At 48.6% G+C, this 19413-nt stretch overlaps 1 protein-coding gene across 5 annotated transcripts; it reads left to right on the top strand.

Moving 5' to 3' along the window:
• Positions 1-142: 142 nt before the first annotated feature.
• Positions 143-18702, top strand: ANKS3 (ankyrin repeat and sterile alpha motif domain containing 3). 5 transcript variants are annotated; one of them, XM_042798802.1, is made up of 19 exons: positions 175-217; positions 1049-1421; positions 3910-4007; positions 4154-4329; positions 4673-4871; positions 5093-5214; positions 5929-6010; positions 6679-6814; positions 7134-7292; positions 9042-9167; positions 10033-10148; positions 11023-11190; positions 11724-11848; positions 12113-12254; positions 12862-13034; positions 14276-14391; positions 15264-15347; positions 15844-15938; positions 16166-18702. In XM_042798802.1, exons 4-18 carry the CDS (start codon positions 4160-4162, stop codon positions 15924-15926), a joined length of 2001 nt encoding a protein of 666 aa, XP_042654736.1. In that variant the 5' UTR covers positions 175-217; positions 1049-1421; positions 3910-4007; positions 4154-4159; the 3' UTR covers positions 15927-15938; positions 16166-18702. The 5 variants fall into 5 exon arrangements, with proteins under 5 accessions (XP_032851284.1, XP_032851283.1, XP_032851285.1 ...); XM_032995393.2 differs by lacking the exon at positions 1049-1421 and having other exon boundaries at positions 143-217; positions 14276-14379; XM_032995392.2 differs by lacking the exon at positions 1049-1421 and having other exon boundaries at positions 143-217.
• Positions 18703-19413: the final 711 nt, after the last annotated feature.

The raw sequence follows: 19413 nt of genomic DNA, 5'->3' as shown, positions 1-19413 counted from the left end.
CTCCCGCGGAGACCAAATCCCATTGGCCGGTCTTCGCTCCGCCTCCTCACAGACGCACCTTCTATTGGCCCGGCGCCGCAGGGGTGGGGTCGCCCCTTCCGCCGCTGGGGCTCCTGGGCTTTGTAGTCTGGGGGTGGCCCTCGGCCGGGCGGCGGGTTCCCAGCATTCCTTGCGCGGGCGGGGCGACTTCCGATCGTGGGGCTCACCGGGCGCGCAGGTGAGGGGTGGGGGGTTTGTTGGGGGCCGGGGTCGTGGCTGGGCCTCCGTGGCGGTTCGGAGGGGCCGGTTTGGGTCCAGTCGCTTGTGGGGTTATTTCCCAGGCTGTCGCCGGTTTCGGCGGGCCCGTGGCCGGAGCGGTTCCAGTTCGCTAGCAGAGGTCTACCGGCCCCGGCCTACCCCGCCGAGATCGGCTTCCTAAGCGGGCCTTGGGGGAGCTGCGGCCCGGTGAAGTGCAGGAATAACGTGCCGGGGAGCCGTTTCTCTGGTGAGACATCTGATAACGGCCGTGTCGTTGCCCGTTTGACAGCTACAGCTGGGCTTGCTCCTCTTCAGGCGCATCGTTGTGTGACGAGCCTGCCCGGCAGCGAGCCCCGGCTATGTGGTGTGCGGCTGCCTTGGAGGGCTGTGCCTTGTCTGGCATAGCCTCTTGTCCTGGCAGATGTGCTCCCTAATGTGGCTGTTGGAGTGCTTTTGTGCCTCTTGCCTTGTCTTTTTGGGAGTGTATGATGTGCCTGAGAGTTTCATGCTCGGGGAACAGATGAAGCGCTTCGTGTCTTTTCATGAGACGTGTAGGATTGAACCTAGGTGTTGTGGGTCCTCAGCTGGAGCTGGTGCTGCAGCAATACATTCTCACACGCCACTAGCCTGTGAAACTTGAGGCAGTTCCTACAGCTGTCATGTGTGGGACCATCTCTGTTCAGTCAGCAGACAGCAGTAGTGTGCAGATGAGATGTCCTGGATCTGGGAGTGCTTGTTGTTGTGACTGAGCTGGTAACAACCATTTGTACCAATACGAGGATGTAACAAGGCTTTTTATTTCCTCCAATAGGTTGTTGCTGAATTTAGTGGAGGTAGAACTAAGGAGCAGAAGTGAAGCATGTTATCAGCTTGATGGCTCAGTTGGAAACTCCCAACAACCTCCACGCTTGTGCTGTCTTGGGTGTCCTGTGTCTTTGGGAACAGGAGGACCCATGTGGATGTTGCCTGTGCTTGTGGAAGACGGTGTGAGAGAATGGATTTAGCAGAGTCAGTGCAGCTTAGTGGTGCCTGATGAGTGGTGATTAACAAGCAGTGTTGGATTTGTACTGTGTTGAGGACTGGTTGCTTCAGTTGCTTCTCAAATTGCCTCCCATTTATTTTAGTACAGCTCTTCTGCCACTCTTTCATCTGTCACTTGTTCTTTAGGATTATTCTCCAAAAAGGTATACAAAGGTGCTTTTTGCTGCAGTTTTCATACTAAGTTTTTATGGTATATTTATTTTCTTCTACCTTCTAGTTTTTTTCGTCTGCTCGGATAGCAAACTCTCAATCCAGGACAACATGGCATTTGCCACTAGCTCTGAGTTTCAGCACTGTAGCTGATAAATAGCTAGGTGTTGATGTAGTAGATGTAATTAATAACAACAGCCTCACAGGGCTGAGGAAGGTCTCTAACAAATGTTAACTTAATTACTCTGTCCCAAAGCAAGAGAACAGCCTGTAAATGTTCAGGAGGTCTCTGTCTAGCTTACTCTTAGTAACTGAGTCTCTGCTGGTAATCCACCACAGTACCCTTGTTTTTACTTTTACAAGGATTTTTGTGGTCTTTAACCAAAATCTGCCAGGCTACATTTTAAGCTTGTTATGTCCTGTCATATTCACTGCACCCACGAGGAACAGATTATTTCTGTTGTCCTCTCTGTAGCAACCATTTATGTGTTTGAAGGCTATTATCACATCTCCTCTTTAGACCAGACAATCCTGATTTTGTTTCACCCAGTCTTTTCATGTCAATCCTTAAGGCTCTGATCACTTCTGTTCTGTAGATTCTGTTCAGCTGTCCTCTGTGTTTTCTCAGGTGCTTGCACAGCTGACAACATGTTCCCATTCAGACTGGGCTGAAATCTCAGAGTAAAAAATAAAAAAAATGCAAAGACATAGGTAGAGCACAGTGCAGGTGGTAGGAATGAGATTGTCTTGAATATTCTGGAGTCAAGCATAACCTTTTTGTCATGTCAATATTATCCTGTTGACTGTGGATCAACTTGCCAAAGTTGTGTTGGTAACTAGTACCTGATGTGGGGCTGATTCTGACAAAGACCAAACACCTGTGGTTTTTGTACTTAATGTATCCAGTTAGCAAGGAGCTATGCAGAGAGAACAGTGAGCTTCACTGCCATCTGAACATGCTTCTACAAACTGTCCTGGATTTTACCTCCTTTAACGGTGAACATGCCATTTTGCCTTCCAGGGGCAGCTTTAATCTGTTGTAGTGAGAAACAGTCCTACTTTTTCCCTTTATGATCCACTTAAATCCGCTTATATCTCCTTTTATTTGTGAGGTGTTCATGTCTTTCATTTGTGTTCAGCCCTGCATGTTCTTGCATGAGGCCACTGGGTTGCCAGTGTAATACAAATTGCTGCTATTAGGTAAAATAGGTGCTTTTGCAGATATCTTAAGAAAGGAATAATTTCTTACCAGCACTCCCTGATTAGATAGAACAGTGGATGGTACTTTTGTAGTCTTAAACCAAAGAAGGAGGAGTGGAGAAAAAGTGAGGTATGGAAGAAGGGATACAAGTGGTGATTGAAGAGGTAGGAATTAAAGGTGTTTTGCTTATAAGAAAAGGGGCTGGTGCTTGTAAGACAGAGACTCCCAATTTCTTAGAAAACACAAGTATGGTTCTGGATTGTTACAGCTGAGGCAATCTTAAGAGCAACTGCTGCTGAAGAGTGTGTTCCTGTTCTTTCTTGTTCTTCACCAGCTAAATTTGGCATTTACATGACCCCAGAACAAATAGGTCTGAGGAATTAATCTGGCAAGAAATTATCAGGAAAAAGAAAGAATGCTTTATGTTGGTTTAGCTGCCCAATATAATATGTAGGGGGACCAGGCAAACCCCAGAAGTGCTGCATGGTGGGTGATGAGCCAATAGGGAGGGGAAAGTGTTTCCCACTGGATTGATTTGGATGTAGCCTGAAACTGCAGCTGAAGACCTCAGATGATAGATGCAGCTGTGTCGAGCAGCTTTTTATGAAGTGCCAAACAAGAACACTCTCCTGTGAGTGGTTAAAATGATTAATATGCAATTGCTCCCTGAGGCTAGGGATGGGAAATAAACCTTTCAGACAGTCATGAAACTGTACTAGCTTTGTAATTAAGTTACTGTCTGCAGGACAGCGGACGTGCTCAGATAATGAATGGGCAGGTGCACTGCTGCTCCAAGTGTTTCAGCAATTTCCAAGATTCACAGAGACAGGACTGGGCTGCTTCTGAAGTGCTGAAACAATAAATGGTAGAAACAAGGTGCTTGCAACCTGATAACATAATGAAGTGTGCACCCTATTCACGTGATGTTAACTACTTTTGAGAGCAGTGGACAGTTGTCATTATTAATGACCATGTCTTAAATTAATCCGGGCCATCCTGTAATATAAAACAGATTGAGAAAGACCAGGAACATCTGACACATGAATTCTTAATTCTCTCTCTGAATTATAAAACATGCAGACCAAAAATTACATCCTTTTGTATAACACTAAGCATGCCATCAGCACTTAAATAGGCGTTTAGTCTTCTCTTGATGAGGGTATCCAAAACTGCCTTAGGCATATTGATTAGAAAGGGAGGAAATAAAACCAGTGCTTCTGAAGTCTTAAAATGAGATTTGAAAGATGGTTTTTTAGCATTATTTGCTTTTATTTTTCCAGTGTATTCAAATCCCAGAGTCCACTGCAGCAAGAAAGAACTGTCAGCAAAAACTCGGCAAGTCTTACTGCTTCAGGCTAAGGAGGCAATCAAAGTAGAGGTAGGAATTCGAAACACTATACCTCTGAGATGACCTCACCTTCCAAGCCTGTGGCACCTTGGAGCTGTAGTGCCATGAGGTGATGCTGTGTTCTATAGAAAATGGAGATCAGCCACTGAAAGTTCTGGTTTGCTTTGGTTACTCAGGGCAGGATGTCGGAGCTGAGTGATGAAGCCAGTGAGTCGGAGCTGCTGAGCCGCAGTCTGTCCATGTGGCATGGGGTCGGTCAGATGATCTGTCGGGAAGAGCTGGATGTTCCCCTGGACTTGCATACGGCCTCCTCTGTTGGCCAGTATGAAGTGGTGCAGGAGTGTATTCAGCGGTAAGGAGGGGCTGGGGAGGGCACAGGTTACTTGCTGCCAGTTACGGTTTTTCACTGGCAGCCGTAACAGGTCAGTCTAACATTGCAACAGCAGCGCATCGCTGGAACTCCCAAAGGCTTCTTAGGCACAAAGTTTCAAGGGGCAAATCTTCTGATAAAAATTATCTCCTTGGTGATTTGGTGGAAGTTGTGTTAGAGCTGGTAGGAATTCCCATGTAGGCTTCAGTGCTAGAATTTTTTTCAGCCTTCTTTCAATGCAGTGATAGTAGCAAGAGGCTTCAGGAGCCTACTGTGATCTACAGCTCCAGGACAGTTTAGCTGAATTCTTTTCTCTGTTATTTAGTGGCGATCTGGATTTAAATAAGAGGAACTGTGGTGGTTGGACTCCACTGATGTATGCCTCCTACATTGGCCACGACACTGTTGTGCACCTGCTGCTGGAAGCAGGAGTGAATGTGAACATCCCAACACCAGAAGGGCAGACACCTCTCATGCTGGCCTCCAGCTGTGGAAACGAAAGTGTTGCTTACTTTCTTCTACAGGTGTGTATCCCATAATAAATAGGTAAAGCCACAGTACATGGTTTAAATGTGGAGGATAGGATTCTCCATCAATTGCCACCAAAGTGTGAGATTTGTGTTCTGTTGCAAGTTCAGCTTCCTGACAGGGATTTAAACTCTCTTGGTATCACAGCACGGAGGGGCAGTGGCTAAGAGGCCCAGCAGAGGGGATGCAGTAAAGAACATTCTCTGTTCTCTTGAAGCAAGGCGCAGAGCTGGAGATGAAGGATATTCATGGTTGGACTGCCTTATTTCACTGTACCAGCGCCGGACATCAGCAGATGGTCAAGTTCTTACTGGACAATGGGGCAAACGCCAACTGCAAGTAAGGAGGAATCTGTCACTTCATTTCTCAAAAGATATCTCGTTTCAGATGTGAAAGCAGCAGTCGGTCTATGAACACACTCAAACATGGGCAGGGAGAAGATGCCTGCTTTTCTTTCCTCCTGTACCTTAGGAAATACAGTACACTGTTAGCTAATGCAAGGACAGATGACCTGGAGACTGAACAGTGAAGTCTGCCCATGTTATCACTGTTTATTTAAATTAGATTTACTGCTTGTTTAATTATGGGCTAAACTGAAAGCAAACAGATGCGATGCCTTCTGAACTCAAGTGCACTTCACAAGTCTTTCTATTGATTTTTCTGTGTGCTGGGAGTTCAGTTTGTTTGGGGTTTTTGAAGTGCATTCCTGTGCCTTGGGAACTGCCTGTACATTTATGCATATCAAATTGCCTGAGGTTAACAAAAGGTTCTTGCGCTGTTAGCTCCTGCAAGACTGATTTTGGCACTGAAAGGCAGATCTGCAACCGGAAGGGTGATCTGTTGCTGTGCAGCTGATAGAGTAATGGTTACTGAATCTCCACTGGGAGTTTTACTGAGTTAGACCAGAGTGTAGTAGAACAACCAATGCATCGCAGAGCTTGTGATCAGCTGAGGGTAGAGGCTGGAGATGCCCTAGTAGGGTATGGCAAAGACTGCGGTGTTTTTCAGGTTCGATTATCCTAGTCCATGTGTGTGTGTTTGTTCTCTCTCTAGGGAGCCAGTGTATGGATATACGCCTCTGATGGAAGCAGCTGCTTCTGGCCATGAGATAATTGTTCAGTACCTTCTCAATCATGTAAGTGTCTAGGCAGTTCTCTGTAAAGCTGAAAATCTGTGGCTCCAGCCCTCAGAGGAAGAAGCACAAGTCTGACACTAGAATTTTACAGTTATGTTTGATCCTTGATGGCAGTCACCTGTGAAGTCCCAGACTTAAGGACTGTTCTCAAAGTATCTGCTTTCTGAAGGCTAGTACTCTGATTCTACACTGGCCTTGCACAAATAGGAGTGAGGTCTAACTGTCCATATTTAACTGAATAATGACTGAATTAAAAAACAGCTAAAGAATTAATCTTTATATTTTGTTTACAGACTTGCATGCTCGGGTTAGTGGGCATCTTCTGCCTTCAAAAACTTATGAGCATGCATGTCTTAAACAATTTTTTTTTAATATCTTGTTTAACTGGTCTGGGTTATTTCCAGAAGGAGGCAGCAATGCAAAACATTTTTCAGATAAAAAGTAGTTCCCTGTGACAATGCACAAGAGCCATATACCTGGGCTACTTGGCATTCAGGGACTGGGAAGACTGGATAACTAGAAACAAGGTATTAGCAGAGCTTGAGATGCCTATCAAAGGTGAGCCTGTATTTCTGATGGAGGAACTAAGACAATTCTTTGGCTTCTTTGAATTTTTGTATATAGTGTCCTCCGCTACCTACATTTTAAACATGTATTTTTTTCTATAGGGAGTGAAGGCAGATGTCAGAGATAACACTGGAGCCACAGCACGGACACTGGCCATGAAGTATGGACATACAAAGATTGTAGGGCTGATAGATTTGCACGCAGCCCCAGTGCCCAAGGTCTTCTGCAGGGGTCCAGGTAACAGAGAGATGTTTTAGCTTGTTCATTTTAAGATAGAACCTGGAGAGAGGCATTTGGTACTTTGAAAGTATGTTACTGTGTGTATGGGGTGGTACCAGCTGGTCTGTTCTGTAAATTGCACCATTTCTGAGAATGGAAGAGGCATGGATCTGACACTTCTTTTTTGATCTGTTGGCCCTTTTCTGACCTAGTTAAACTGTTTAACCCTCTCTGTAACATTTCCTTTTTTCTTTCCACTGCATTTATAAGACCAGTAGCAAATGAAGTAGGTAAATTAATTACTATGCTGCTAACATAGTCTGTGTCTCAACTACAGGAAAATATGAAGAGCTGAGTTCCTCAGATGAATCGTGTTCTGCTCCCCAGAGACAGAGACCTCTTCGTAGGACCAAGGGTCCCAGCATCCATGATGGGCCCCAAGCTTTGGCTAAGATAACAGCAGTTGGAATTGGGGGAAAGAAGCAGTCTCGCTATGGTGAGAATAGTTAGAAGCCTAGTTACAAGCCCTTTGAGGTCTCAAATACATTGCAGCTATTTCTGTGCCAACAATTTTTTCTCTTCATTTGGGATTCATGTGGGGTTTATACAGAAACAAAGACAGCGAACACCATCATACATCTCTGGTTTAAAAAGAAAACCCCTTGGACTCTTTTTGTCAGGGTTGTATATTGGTGAGTGGAACACTTCTATGGAACAAACACTCCTCTTACCTCAGTTACTGTTTCTCTGACTCTTGAGAACAGTCCAGCTTCTCTTTTTGAGGTAGGCTCAAATGTTTGAAAACCCTTCTCAAACTGATGACACAGGAATTGGTCCAACAGGCCAAGAAATCATTGATCATAGAACGGTTTGGGTTGGAAGGGACCTTAAAGCCCACCCAGTCCCACTCCCCTACCCCGGGCAGGGCCCCCTTCCCCCAGCCCAGGGGGCTCCCAGCCCCGTCCAACCTGGCCTTGAACCCTTCCAGGGAGGGGGCAGCCACAGCTGCTCTGGGCACCCTGGGCCAGCGCCTCACCCCCAGCACAGGGAAGGATTTCTTCCTTCTATCTCATCTAAATCTCCCCTCTGTCAGTTTAAAACCGTCAGCCCTTGTCCTACCCCCACCCCCTGATCCAGAGTCCCTCCCCACCTCTCCTGTCCCCCCTTTAAGCCCTGGGAGGCCGCTCGAAGGGCTCCCCGGAGCCTTCTCTTCTCCAGGCTGAACCCCCCCAACTCTCTCAGCCCGGCCTCCCAGGGGAGCTGCTCCAGCCCCCCCAGCATCTCCGTGGCCTCCTCTGGCCCCGCTCGAGCAGCTCCGTGTCCTTCTGCTGTTGGGGGCCCCCGAGCTGGCCCCAGCACTGCAGGGGGGTCTCCCCAGAGCGGAGCAGAGGGGGAGAATCCCCTCCCTGGCCCTGCTGCCCCCCCTGCTCTGGCTGCAGCCCAGGGCACGGGTGGGTTCTGGGCTGCGAGCGCATGGTGCTGACTCATGATGATGAATGTGAACTCACTGTTCCTAGACCTGTCAGTTTTGTCTTCCCTGATGCTTGGAATACTACTGAAAATAAAATTACAAAACTTTTGCAATATGTCAAGAGAAAGATGGTCCCAGTTCAGACATCGACCCTGGATGCAGTGGAATGGGTGGTGTTTTGTTGTGTGTGTCTCATAGCCATGGGTGTCTCTCAGGCAGATTACCTAGTTGTCCCGAGTAACCAAGTATATGGACTTAAAAACATGTTCAAAGTTCTGTTCGTGCTCTTAATACAGATACATATTATCCCATGGTCAGTGGCTGTATTGAAATGATACTGTCAACTTCTTAAATGACAGTGGGATGCCAGTAGTGTTTTAATGCAGATGCAGGGGGGTTGGTTTGGCTGGGGATGGGACGTAGCTGGCACCTTGCTCTCAAGCAGATGTTCTTCACCTTTGATAATTTGGGTATGAAGCAAGGAGGAAATGCTGAAAGCTGTTCTTTACGGTATATCTCTGCTACGAGGCTGTTTCCTCTGACTTTTTTGCGATGCAGCCAGCTAAATCAAGTACAGCTGATGTGTGTTTGTGTGAGGCTGTAGGCATATCCACTTCTCAGTTTTTCGCTGTGCTTTCTAGAATGCAGCCTGGTAGTTGAGAAGACAGTCTCTTCTTTTGATTATTTTCAAATCCCTCAGTGGTTGCTTTTCCTTTTGGAGCCCCCCTGGTAAATTACATCCTAATCTTTGTTCTCCCTTCCTCTTGCACACAGAGCAGGTCCCTCCTCAGGGCTACGTTACCTTCAATGATGATGGCAGCTGTGAAGCAGAGGATATCCGGAACCGGGATGTTACTTCTCCAATTAATGAGCAGGATGTGGAGAGCAGCAGCAGCAGGGGTAAGTCTCTGTCTCAAAATAGTCTGGCTTGCAGTACACACCTGGATGTGAGACCAACCCCTTGGCTTGCATGTTCCTTTCCCACTAAGATGTTGAAGTTTTCAGTATCTCTCACGAGGAAAGGCTGAGAGAGCTGGGATGGTTTAGCCTACAGCAGAGGAAGCTCAGTGAGGATCTCATCAGTTTGTACAAATGATCTGATGGGAGGGTGTAAAGATGATGGAGCAAAGCTGTTTTCAGTGGTGTCCAGTGACAGGACAAGAGGCAATGGGCACAAACTGAAAGGCAGGAGGCTTCCTCTGAACATAAGGAAATATGTTTGGTTTTGGTTTTTTATTTGTTTTTGTTTTTCTTGGTGGGTGTTTGGGTTTTTTGTTGATTTTTTTTTTTTTTTTTTTTTTTTTTTTTTTTTTTAATACACTGTGAGGTTGGCTGCACACTGGAGCAGGGTGTCAGAGAGGTTATAGAGTCTCCATCCTTGGAGATGGTCATGGGCAACCTGCTGTAGGTGACCCTGCTTGAGCAAGGGTTTGGACAAGATGACCTCCAGAGGTGCCTTTGAAACTCACCACTCTGATTCTGTGAAGCAACACGAAGGAAGAATCTATGGGCATCTCCTAAATCAAGGATAATATGGCTCTACATTGGCTCTGGGCTCAAGGAAAGGCCTTTCCTAAACTTTCCTAATGGAGGTGCAGGCTTGGCAGTAATATTTCTGTCTCAGAACTGTCTTGTGTCGTGAGTGCTGCATACGAAGCCTTGCTCTGAGTTTCTCCTTCATTTACACCTCCAGCCGGTTTTGCTGGTAAGTGTGCAACAAAAACAACACAAAAACCTCAAACTTTTTTTTGATATTTCTTTCCAGAGGATAACGTTTTCTTCACCAGGAACTTAGCAGCCATCAGGAGCAGCAGCAGCAGCAGTGAATGCCTGGCCAAAGCCCTGGGAGTCAGCAGTGAAGGCTCCTTGGAAAGCAATGAGGTGGGGTTTTCAATTTGCCTTTCTGTGCCTTCAGTTTGGGCTGTGCTGTCACCCTTCTGCAGCCTGCCATGACTCTACCTCCACAGGAGGCTCTAGTTCTAGGCTGGGTGAGGACAGGTAGTATTACAGGGATAAGAAAATCAATTTCTGTATTTGAAGATTATGGATTGGCTTCTTTGATCTCCATCTAGTAGCCAACTCTCAGAGCACATTCATGCTGCTAGAGTAGGTTGTGGTTGGCTAGTCAGTAATTTTTAAGTTCTCTTCAGCTTCTGAACTGTTTGCAGACTTCTAGCTAGGTGGTGGTCAAGAAAGGATATGACTTGCTAGAGCTGGGTCAGCCCTTGAGCTCGGTGAGATAGCGGGCAGTGTAGTAATATTTAAACCGGCACAGCAGTGCTGTATTGGCCTTTCTGAAGTACAGAAAGGGGAAGAGGCTGGAGGTTCCTCCGTGAGTTGGGACATCACTCTGGGGCTGAGGTACAGAAGGGTGATAGAGCTGAACATGAGCAAAAGTCCTCTGTATCTTGAGCTTCTCACAGGTAGCATGTCGGTGCGCTGTATTGGTTCAGGGTGCATTCAGCACTGCTCTGCTCTGCCTTGCTCTGGCGTGTTCCTTCCTAAGCTAGGACTGCGAGAGCCTGGTGTCATTCCAAGGCACCAAGTTGCCATCTTGGGGAGTGACTTGACTCAGCCCTTCCTAGGAAGGGCTCTGTTAGTCTTTGCCTGTGTTTGCAGACCACTGCCTGGATTTAAAGCTTGGGACCTGAAGGAGTCTGCACCTGTTAGCTGTAGTAATTCTGACATCTTTGCGCAATCATCCTTGACATTTAGATTTTGTGTGTTTTTTTTTTTTTTTTTTTTTCTTTTTCAGGATTCTGACCACGCAAACAGTCCCCCTAGTCGGAAACAAGCCAAGAGCTTTAAGATCAAGAACCGCTACAGCAATAGTGATAGCCAGTGGACCCACTGCCCCGGGAAAGCCGGGGGCTCTGGTCAGCACCTAATCCTTCCTGAATCCCCTGCCTATACAGGGCCCCAGGTAACTACGCACAGAAAGTTGTCTCTGAAACAGTGCAGACTGTGTCACTGTATCAAGCTTAGGAGGCTTTTCCAAGGTTGCCTAAGCTGCTTTCTTGGTCTTCTCAGATAAAAGTGAAGTTATTCTTGCCAAAACACCTTTGATTCCAAAACTCTGCCCAAGCTTAAATGCTTGTGAAACAGCAATTTTTTGTACAAAGAAGTGTCTGCTTTAGGTGTTGCTGTTGCTCGGAGGGGTATTCTAAACCTTCAGGCCTGCAAGTGTGCTACCAAACATGTCTGTGGTGGGGGCTGGGGTAGATGTTGATGTGTCTTTCTTCTCTGTATTTGTTGTAAGATGCAATGGCTGCAGCAGACAGGCCAGTCCTGTTGTGTGACTATAGAGAAGGGCAGTTTACCGGGGGAAGTTGTGGTTGCTGCTAGAACCCAGCAAGGCATAACAGCAACACGAGGAAGCAGATGTTTATGATTAAGAGGAATGGTAATGCTTTTGTTTGTGAGGGTATAAATAAGTTTGTTTTGGATGGGCTGCAGGACCTGGCAACATTCCTGGAGCAGATTGGATGCCTGAAGTATCTGCAAGTGTTTGAGGAGCAAGATGTTGATCTCAGGATCTTCCTGACCCTCACAGAGAGTGATCTGAAGGAAATAGGCATCACGTGAGTGTCTGTAATGTACTTCTCATCTTTCCCCTTACAAACCGTGCATGCAGCCTGGTCAGGGAAGTTTAGCTCGTGAGTGCTTTTCTGTTTTGGTAGTCTCCCACAGTTTTGATATCCCCTAGTTCTCAGCTGTAACAGGCTCCTGTTTGGGAGGTGCCTTGGAGGAACCAGGAGACTGCAGATGTCCTTATGGCATCCCATTGGGCCTAGGGACGGGTGGTGCAGCATTTGGGCCCTGACGGTTTGTCATTCTCCCACCAGTCTGTTTGGACCCAAGAGGAAGATGACTTCTGCCATTGCCCGATGGCACAGCAACGCGCGGCCGCCCAGTGATGCCCTGGAGCTGGCCTATGCGGATCGACTGGAGGCTGAGATGCAGGAACTGGCCATTCAGCTGCACAAGGTAAGAAGTCTGCCATGAGCTGCTCAATGCCTTCTCACACTGCAGGAAGTGATCGGTGGTATATTTTTATGTTGTGCCTCTAGTGGCCAGGGGTAAAGGAAAAGACGTAACTTTCAATGGACACACTTGGTGTCAAGCAGATGAGGTAGCACTGTAAGTGCAGCTTATCTACTCCTCATCCTCAGTGCTCCTTGCGTGTGAAGCCTTTGTGTCTCTGTTTCCCATCCACCTGGGAACTAAAAGAGCGAGTGGGAAGAATTGAATACTTGCTCTCTTTTTCAGTAGTGTCACTTTTATGGGGAAGTTGGGCAGCCATTAATGAAATGACTTAGGTTGATTTGGGAAACTGGGCAGACTGCGTATCTTTGCAAATGGAGAGGAAGGGGGAATTGTAACTGTAGGGCTGGTCTTGGTATGGAGAGAAACTGTATTCAGTGTACAAGCTTTATCCAGCTTCCTTTCCCACTGGTTGGGCGCACTTTTGCAGGAACCCTCTGGCTGCCTAAGCCATTAAAATAGCAGGGACTTCAGGGATGTATCAGAGCAGGCACATATGAGAGAGATGTACAGTTCTCCCAGCCTAATCCTCAGCTCTGCTCTGCTGTAGAGGTGCGAAGAGGTGGAGGTGATGAAGGGCCAGGTGTGCCAGGAGCAGAAGCTGCGTGCAGTGGCTGAGAGCTGTTTGATGGAGCGGGATGAGACCTGGAATGCTATCCAGTGCCAGCTCAGAGAGGTTCAGGCCATCACCAAGGATGCTGGAGTCCTGCTGGGTCAGATCAAGTAAGTCATTTGCCGGAAATGGCACTGAGGCTACTGGGAAACGGGATTTGGGACGTACAGAGATCAAAGGCCATATTGTCAGTCTTACAGGCGATGTGCAGGGAAAGGCAGGAGAGTTCACCCATTTTTAGATCCTACCTGACTTTCTCTGTGAAAGCCACAGCCGTGTGAGCAGATGCGAAGCCTTAATCAGATGCATGAGCTATAAATGGCCTGAGTTTTCAGAGATGCTGGGTTCTCCTGTTTCAACTAGAAGGAACCAAAAGCTTAAGTGCTCTGTGCTTACATGAGACCCAGTGCCCAGGGTATAACCTGGTGATCAGTGAATGCAGGAAAGAGTTTCTAACTTCCAAACCATATCAAAGGACTCGCAGTGTCTTGCCCTGGCTAGTGAAGAAGACTTTTCTTGCAACTATGACGCCTGGCAGAAAAACCTGCCCTGTTCATTCACACCAGCGCCTTTGAGTTCTGTCTTCCCCCACCTCCTAATATACCTGTTGGTGCCTTTGGGGTGCTTTTTCTCCCCGCCCTAGTTGGACTCCTGTCATAGACCCTGTTCTGTCCACTGCTAGAACAGATGCATCCTTGAAGGTGGCATTAATCCTACTGCTTATAGATCCTAGCCCAAGAGGGAATGGAGCCTGCTCACTACCAAGCCAGATGAACTGGGCTTGGCTTCCAGAAGGCGAGCAGAGCAATATTCCCAGCTGCAAGGGGCAGAGCACTTGTCTCTTCTGCCTGACTGAGGAGCTGAGGCTGTCTGGTAGAAAGGCCCCTGCCATGCTCTGAGGATACACTGTTTGAATTGATGGGTATGATGATGATGGCCAGAGAACTTTGTGTGCCTCTCTTGCTTTAACCTGATGCCTGTCCTGAGGTAGCTTCATTTCCCCATTAGAAACCTTAGATCAGGCTTGATTCTCATATAAACCAGGTGCAGCCCCTGGCTTGGGCTTTCTCCTGCTCACCCCGCCCCCTCCTTCTCTTCTCCCCCCGCAGCTCCTCTGTGGACAGGGGCAGATTGCTGTGGAGATGGGGCACAGTGGAGAGCGCCCTGAGCTTTGTCTGGGGCACGTCTTCCTCTTCCTGGGAAGGAACAAGGAGCAGTTTGTAACCCAGGGCGTTAGATGCGGTCCCTCGGCACCCCAAGCAGGTACTTGCAGGATGTAGGAGTGCAGACTGGCATGTTGTTCCAAGAAGTGTCCCTGTGTGCTTCTGATGGGCGTTGTCTTGTTTGGCAGATCCTGTCAAGCAGAGCTGTCCTCCCGGCTAACCCAAGAGCAGGCAGTCGGCAGAGTGCTGGACACAAAGGTGCAGCTGGGAACCGGTGAGAGCAGGCGGCCTGGTGAGCGCCCGGGTGAGGAAGACCTTATCAAACTATGGGAATGGGTGCAAGGAGTGGGTAAACAGCAGGAGACCACAGAGCAAGCCACATGCTTGCCTTTCCTTGCTGAAAGGATGAAGTTAGAAGCGATTTGGAAAACAGATGAGCAGCCAAAGCCTTACATTTAATGTAAAAATTCTTGCTTGGGGAAAGCATTTAAAGCTCTTGGCATGTTTGGACGTTAACTGCAACAGGGTTTCTCAGCAGCCTTTGATTCTTAGCAAGTGGGAAGTTTTGGGGTCTGGCAGGTGTTTGCAGCTAAAAATGCAAAGCTGTAAGACAGGTGTGCTGTGCCTTCCCCTTCCTACGCTGCAGCGTGCGGGCGCCTCGGGTGAGTTACGGCACTGCGCACCAGAGCAAGGTCTGAATCGGAAGCCGTGGCTGGTTCCCTGACCCAGGCTGGGGGATGGTGCTGTTCAGGCCCTGGGGCGAGCTGCTGTTCATGGCTGGGCATGTTTGGCCCACCAGCCCCTTCTCATGAGGAGTTAGCAAGCGATCCTGCTGCCAGTGACATGCTTCCAGAGCTGTGCTCTTTGCTGCTTGTGTTTTAAAAGTGAGACAAGTAGAGATCGTGTTGATTTCTGTCCGCTACATTTAATCTCTTTGAGATTCTTTTAGTATATGAACCAGCCAGTGTAAAAAAAAAAATATTCTTAGGTGGTAGAACTGCCAGAAAAAACCCTCAGTTTGTCACGGGCAGTTCCAGCTCTCCTCCTGTGTAACTCAGACCCCCTAGCCAGAGCCGCTTTGGGTGTGGATGCTTCACAGCAGCACCAAACCCTTCTGTCTCCTCTGTCACAGAGACCACGCAGCTTGATTAAAAGTGTGGCTCCTCTTTCTTGCAGTGCTGGAAGGATGGCCACCTTCCTTGAAGTCTCTGAGCTTGCCTGAGCTGTCAGCTGTCCTAGAGGAGTGTGTGGGAGAAATGGGTAAGGTGGGGAAGGACTCTGGGCACGTGAATTAACTGTGGTGCTAGAGGTGAGATGTTTTGGGCAGGTTTTTGATGATTTGGTGGTGGTAGTTTGGAGGGACCTAACAATCCCCTCTCCGGGAAGTCTCCAGGCTCTGAAGTTGGTGCTGGCATTTTCTTGCACTTATTCTCACTGCAGGTCTTGGGCTCTGCCTCATCCTCTGCTGACAGGCCCAAGCTGAGAGAAGGGAGTATGTAGCCCCCTGCATCTCTCCTGCTTTGTGGCCAGAGCTGCTTCTGAAGTGGTTCCCAAAGCCTGTGTCCTCCTGATGATGGGATCTTGTCCCAGCAACAGGCAGTCAGAGAGTAGAGACTCTTGTGTTCTCGGGGCACTGGAAGCTGCAGGGGAGAAGGCAGGATAACAGTGGCTGAATGCAGACTGGTCTTTACTGCTTGCTGGCCTATTGCTAACACCGATATTTTTTTTTTTTTTTTTTTTTTTGGTTTGTTCTCAGGAAAAGCTCTGCAGACTGTGACTCAAAACCTCCAAAGGCTCCAAGCCCCGGGCCAGAGCGGGCAGAGCTGGCTAGAACCATAACAAAGCAGGAGGGTGAGTGGGAAGTGACGACAGCCACAGAGGGCTGTGGCATCGAGGGGGGCACCATTCCTGGCAGCAGGTAACATGCCCAGTGCTCACTCATTGCCCGCACGCTGAGGCTCTACTCTAACCAGTACTTACGTGCCCTCTGGTTGGTTTTCCCTCTGGAAAATCCTTAGTCCCCGTGTCTCTCTGTCCCGCTGAAAGGGTGTCTGTCCTCTCTTCCTTGGTGGCTGCAGGAATACTGACGTCGGGTGACTGTTCCACCCGGAAGCTGAGTGTGCCTGGGAGAATGAGCGCGAGGGCCGTGCTGGCGGTACCGCAGCGCTGCTGAGAGTGCCACAGCGGCCGGCGGATGCGTGGAAGAAGGTCTCAGCCATCAGATAACGTGCCTGGGAGAACGAGGGACAGCAGAAGACAGCGACCCAGCAGCAATTTGGACCTGACTGTTGTCTGAGTTCCCAGGATCATTGTTCATGCCGAAAGGTTAAGAGGAGAAGCACCAAGCCTAGAAGTTTTATTTGCCTTAAGCTTCCTGCAGCCCTTGTCATTCAGGGCTGTGTGGTGTTAGAAAGCTGTTATCCACAGCGATCAATTATCCTTTTCTGTATCCTATCCTTCCCAAGGCCTTGCCCCAGCCCCTTCTATGCCATGAGGATTGCTTAGGAGTTGACCCAAAAAAATTTATCTGGGGCAATAAGGAAGGCAGGTTTATTGTGGATGGGTAAAGTGAGTAGAGTTTGTAATGTCTGGCTTATTGAGCTGCAGCAGAACTCACACAGTCCTCATCTCTGGCAGGACCGTTTGCCTTCCTGCCATCCCAAATCTGTGCTTCAAAACCTTTTTCTCCAACCAGCCCACCCTGCTTCAGTTCAGATTCTTGTCCCCTTCAGAGGTTGTTTGCAATCATGTTATTCAGTCCCAAAGAACTCGGTTTTGTGGTAAATACTTTATGGCAGAGACTCTTGGTCTGATTTGTCAGTGCCAAGACCCCAACACTGACAGCGGTTGCAAGGCAGATGCTCCTCTGGAAGGACATGAGAGAAAACAAAAAGCTTGAAACTGTTCAGTCTCCTGTGCCTCGGGCAAGCAGCAGCATGCCAAGACAGGCAGGGCAAGAACGGAGGGAGAGATCTGTCCCACGTGGGAGATGGGCAAAAGAAATCACATCCCAGATGCAGCTGTGCTGCAAAGCTTTGGTCCTCAACCACTGCCTGCCTTTGATTTCCAAGCCTTAGCATTTGGAAATAGTTCTGCCAGGGCATTCTTGTGTCGGTGGTGTGGGCACTTTCAAAGGGCAGGCAAATAGTGCAGGAAGATGCTGCCTCCCCAGAGAGAGAGACTGCTCTGTCTCTTGGAGCTGGGTGAGCAGCCACAAGGGCTTGTGGTGGTTCTGTTGATGTAAAATAGTTTCCAGTGAGACTATTCCTGCGTATTGCCAAGTCCCGTGGGGTGAAAAAAAAAACCCAGCAAACAACAAAACCTGAAGTCTGAGTGCGATAGCCTTCACAAGTCTGGGAAAGTATTTTGGGGAAGAGGAAGAAACTCTGTGTTCCTTCTGATTTTTGGACCTTGATCACAGATGCTGAAACACAAAAATCCAGTCTGGCTCCATCCTTGGAGCTTGTCACCCCTTCTCATCGGCGGCTTGAGACTATTTAGGCAGGCTTGAGAGCCAGTCTGCATTTATTTGGAAAAGGTGACATCTGGTTTGATGGCCCCACTGAGCTGGTGTCTCTCTGCTTTCTTGGGGCACCGAGGCAGGTATGGCCCACAGACATGAACCTGCCCTGCTGGCAGCCTCTGTGCTTGGCAGCATGCTCAGCTGGGGGGGGCTGCTTGCTACTCGTGTTTAACTCCTAGCACACACACTATTTTTTCATCTTTAGCAAATGACATGCGTGTATGCACCTGGTGTTAGCTGCACAGCACAGGCCCTTTCACCCTGAAGATTTAGTTTTGGTGAGGTGGAGCCAGGTCTCCTATGGCAGCATCCCTGAAAGTTTCTCCAAGTGTTGAGGCTGTGCTGGGAAGAGTATCTGGGGCTTTGTCCTTCATTCCCTGCTGCTGGAGGAAGGGTGGGGAGTGCCGAGGCAGTTTGCACTGCCCTTTCCCTAGCCTTGGTCATGTCTCTTTTCTACAGTCATTCAGGGTTGTCAGTGTATACCTTGGGAGCCCAGACTTGAATTTAAAGCAAGATGTCTGTGGGGAAAGAGGAAAAGTTTTCATAGAAGCAAAAAAAAAAACCCCAAAACCTAAGTGAAAGGGCCTGGAAGCATCTGGAGAGCAAGTGGAGCCCTGGCTCAGCACTGCATTTGGGGCTGGGTAAGCAGTGCAGGAAGGTGGGTGGCTGGAAGAAGAGACTACACAGACCTGGTGCTGGCTTTGCTAGGTCCTGGGGTGGAAGAAAGGGGTTTTTTGGGTGGGTAAGGTTGATACATCACTGGATTGTAATGCTTGGGGCCCTGGAAAAAGGGGTAGGTGTACAGCAGTGTACGTATGAAGGAAGGAAGTGCCCCACAGAAGAGGTGCTGCAGGAGCCCAGATGTAAAGGCTTAAAGGAGTGCTAGAGTAGCCCAGGGGGGACACCAGGGAGGGGATTTTATAGACTAGTTTCCCCAAGGAGGCAGTTCCTTAAAGGAAGGAGTTTAAACAGCATTCATCGCTGAAAGGGTGGCTGTGCAGGCTGCAGGGAGTCTGGTGCTACCCTAAGGCAAGATCTTCCAATAAAATAGTATCTGCTGACTTGGATAAAATAATAAAAACGGAAAACCTGTTTCTGGTGTTTGGGTTTCTCTTGGAGGGAACTGGGGTTCTAGATTCATGAATAACCTCTGTGGTTTATTTCAGGACAAGGGGGAAGGCGTACAATGCTTTTCAGCTTCCTCCCTCCCCCCCCCATGGCCATGTGCAGAGGGGTCTGGGGCTCTGGCCGGAGGTGACACCCCGGCAGCACTGGCTGGGGTGATGCGGGAATTCCCGTGGTCAGGCAGAGCGGGGGCTGCAGAGGAAGAGCAGGAGTAGGTACCAACGTGTGTGCTCCTCCGAGGGCTCAGCTCTTCCCTTCCCTTCCCAGCTGGGCTGTGCCACTCTTGCCCCCGAAGGTCCCAGCCGCGTGACAAAGGCGGTTGTCTCTGTACTCATTTAGCAATGAGTTTAAGCCTTGTTGAGTTAGGTGCTGGGATTTTGTGCTCAGGATGAAGCACTGATCTCGTGCCCAGCTCTGCTGCGAGGCTGGAGTGAGCTGTTGGTGTGACTCTTCTTCCAGACCTTCAGCCCACCTTTGATCTGTCCCTAGAGACAGGTGATCAAGAGGATACCGCCCAGCAGCAGCTACAAAAAGTTTTAAATGGGACAACATAAAAACCTCTTTCTGGTCAAAACTAGAGCTCTTCAATCTCAAGAAGAGGGCCAGCTTTCTCCTCCCAACTCAGAACTTTGGCAACAGCTCCTGCAGCAGTGCCTCAAGCGCACAGACCAGGGCTAG

Source organism: Tyto alba, unplaced genomic scaffold, assembly GCF_018691265.1.
Source record: "Tyto alba isolate M040663 unplaced genomic scaffold, T.alba_DEE_v4.0 Super-Scaffold_28, whole genome shotgun sequence".
NCBI classification, from domain to species: domain Eukaryota; kingdom Metazoa; phylum Chordata; class Aves; order Strigiformes; family Tytonidae; genus Tyto; species Tyto alba.
This window is presented reverse-complemented; position numbering and strand designations above follow the sequence as displayed.

Excerpts from the sequence above, each read along its gene's own strand:
- ANKS3 (XM_032995392.2), top strand. The coding sequence starts at position 4,160 with ATGTCGGAGCTGAGTGATGAAGCCAGTGAGTCGGAGCTGCTGAGCCGC. Across the intron at positions 4,872-5,092 it reads TTGCTTACTTTCTTCTACAG|CAAGGCGCAGAGCTGGAGAT; the intron begins GTGTGTATCCCA and ends GTTCTCTTGAAG. Across the intron at positions 11,849-12,112 it reads CTGAAGGAAATAGGCATCAC|TCTGTTTGGACCCAAGAGGA; the intron begins GTGAGTGTCTGT and ends TTCTCCCACCAG.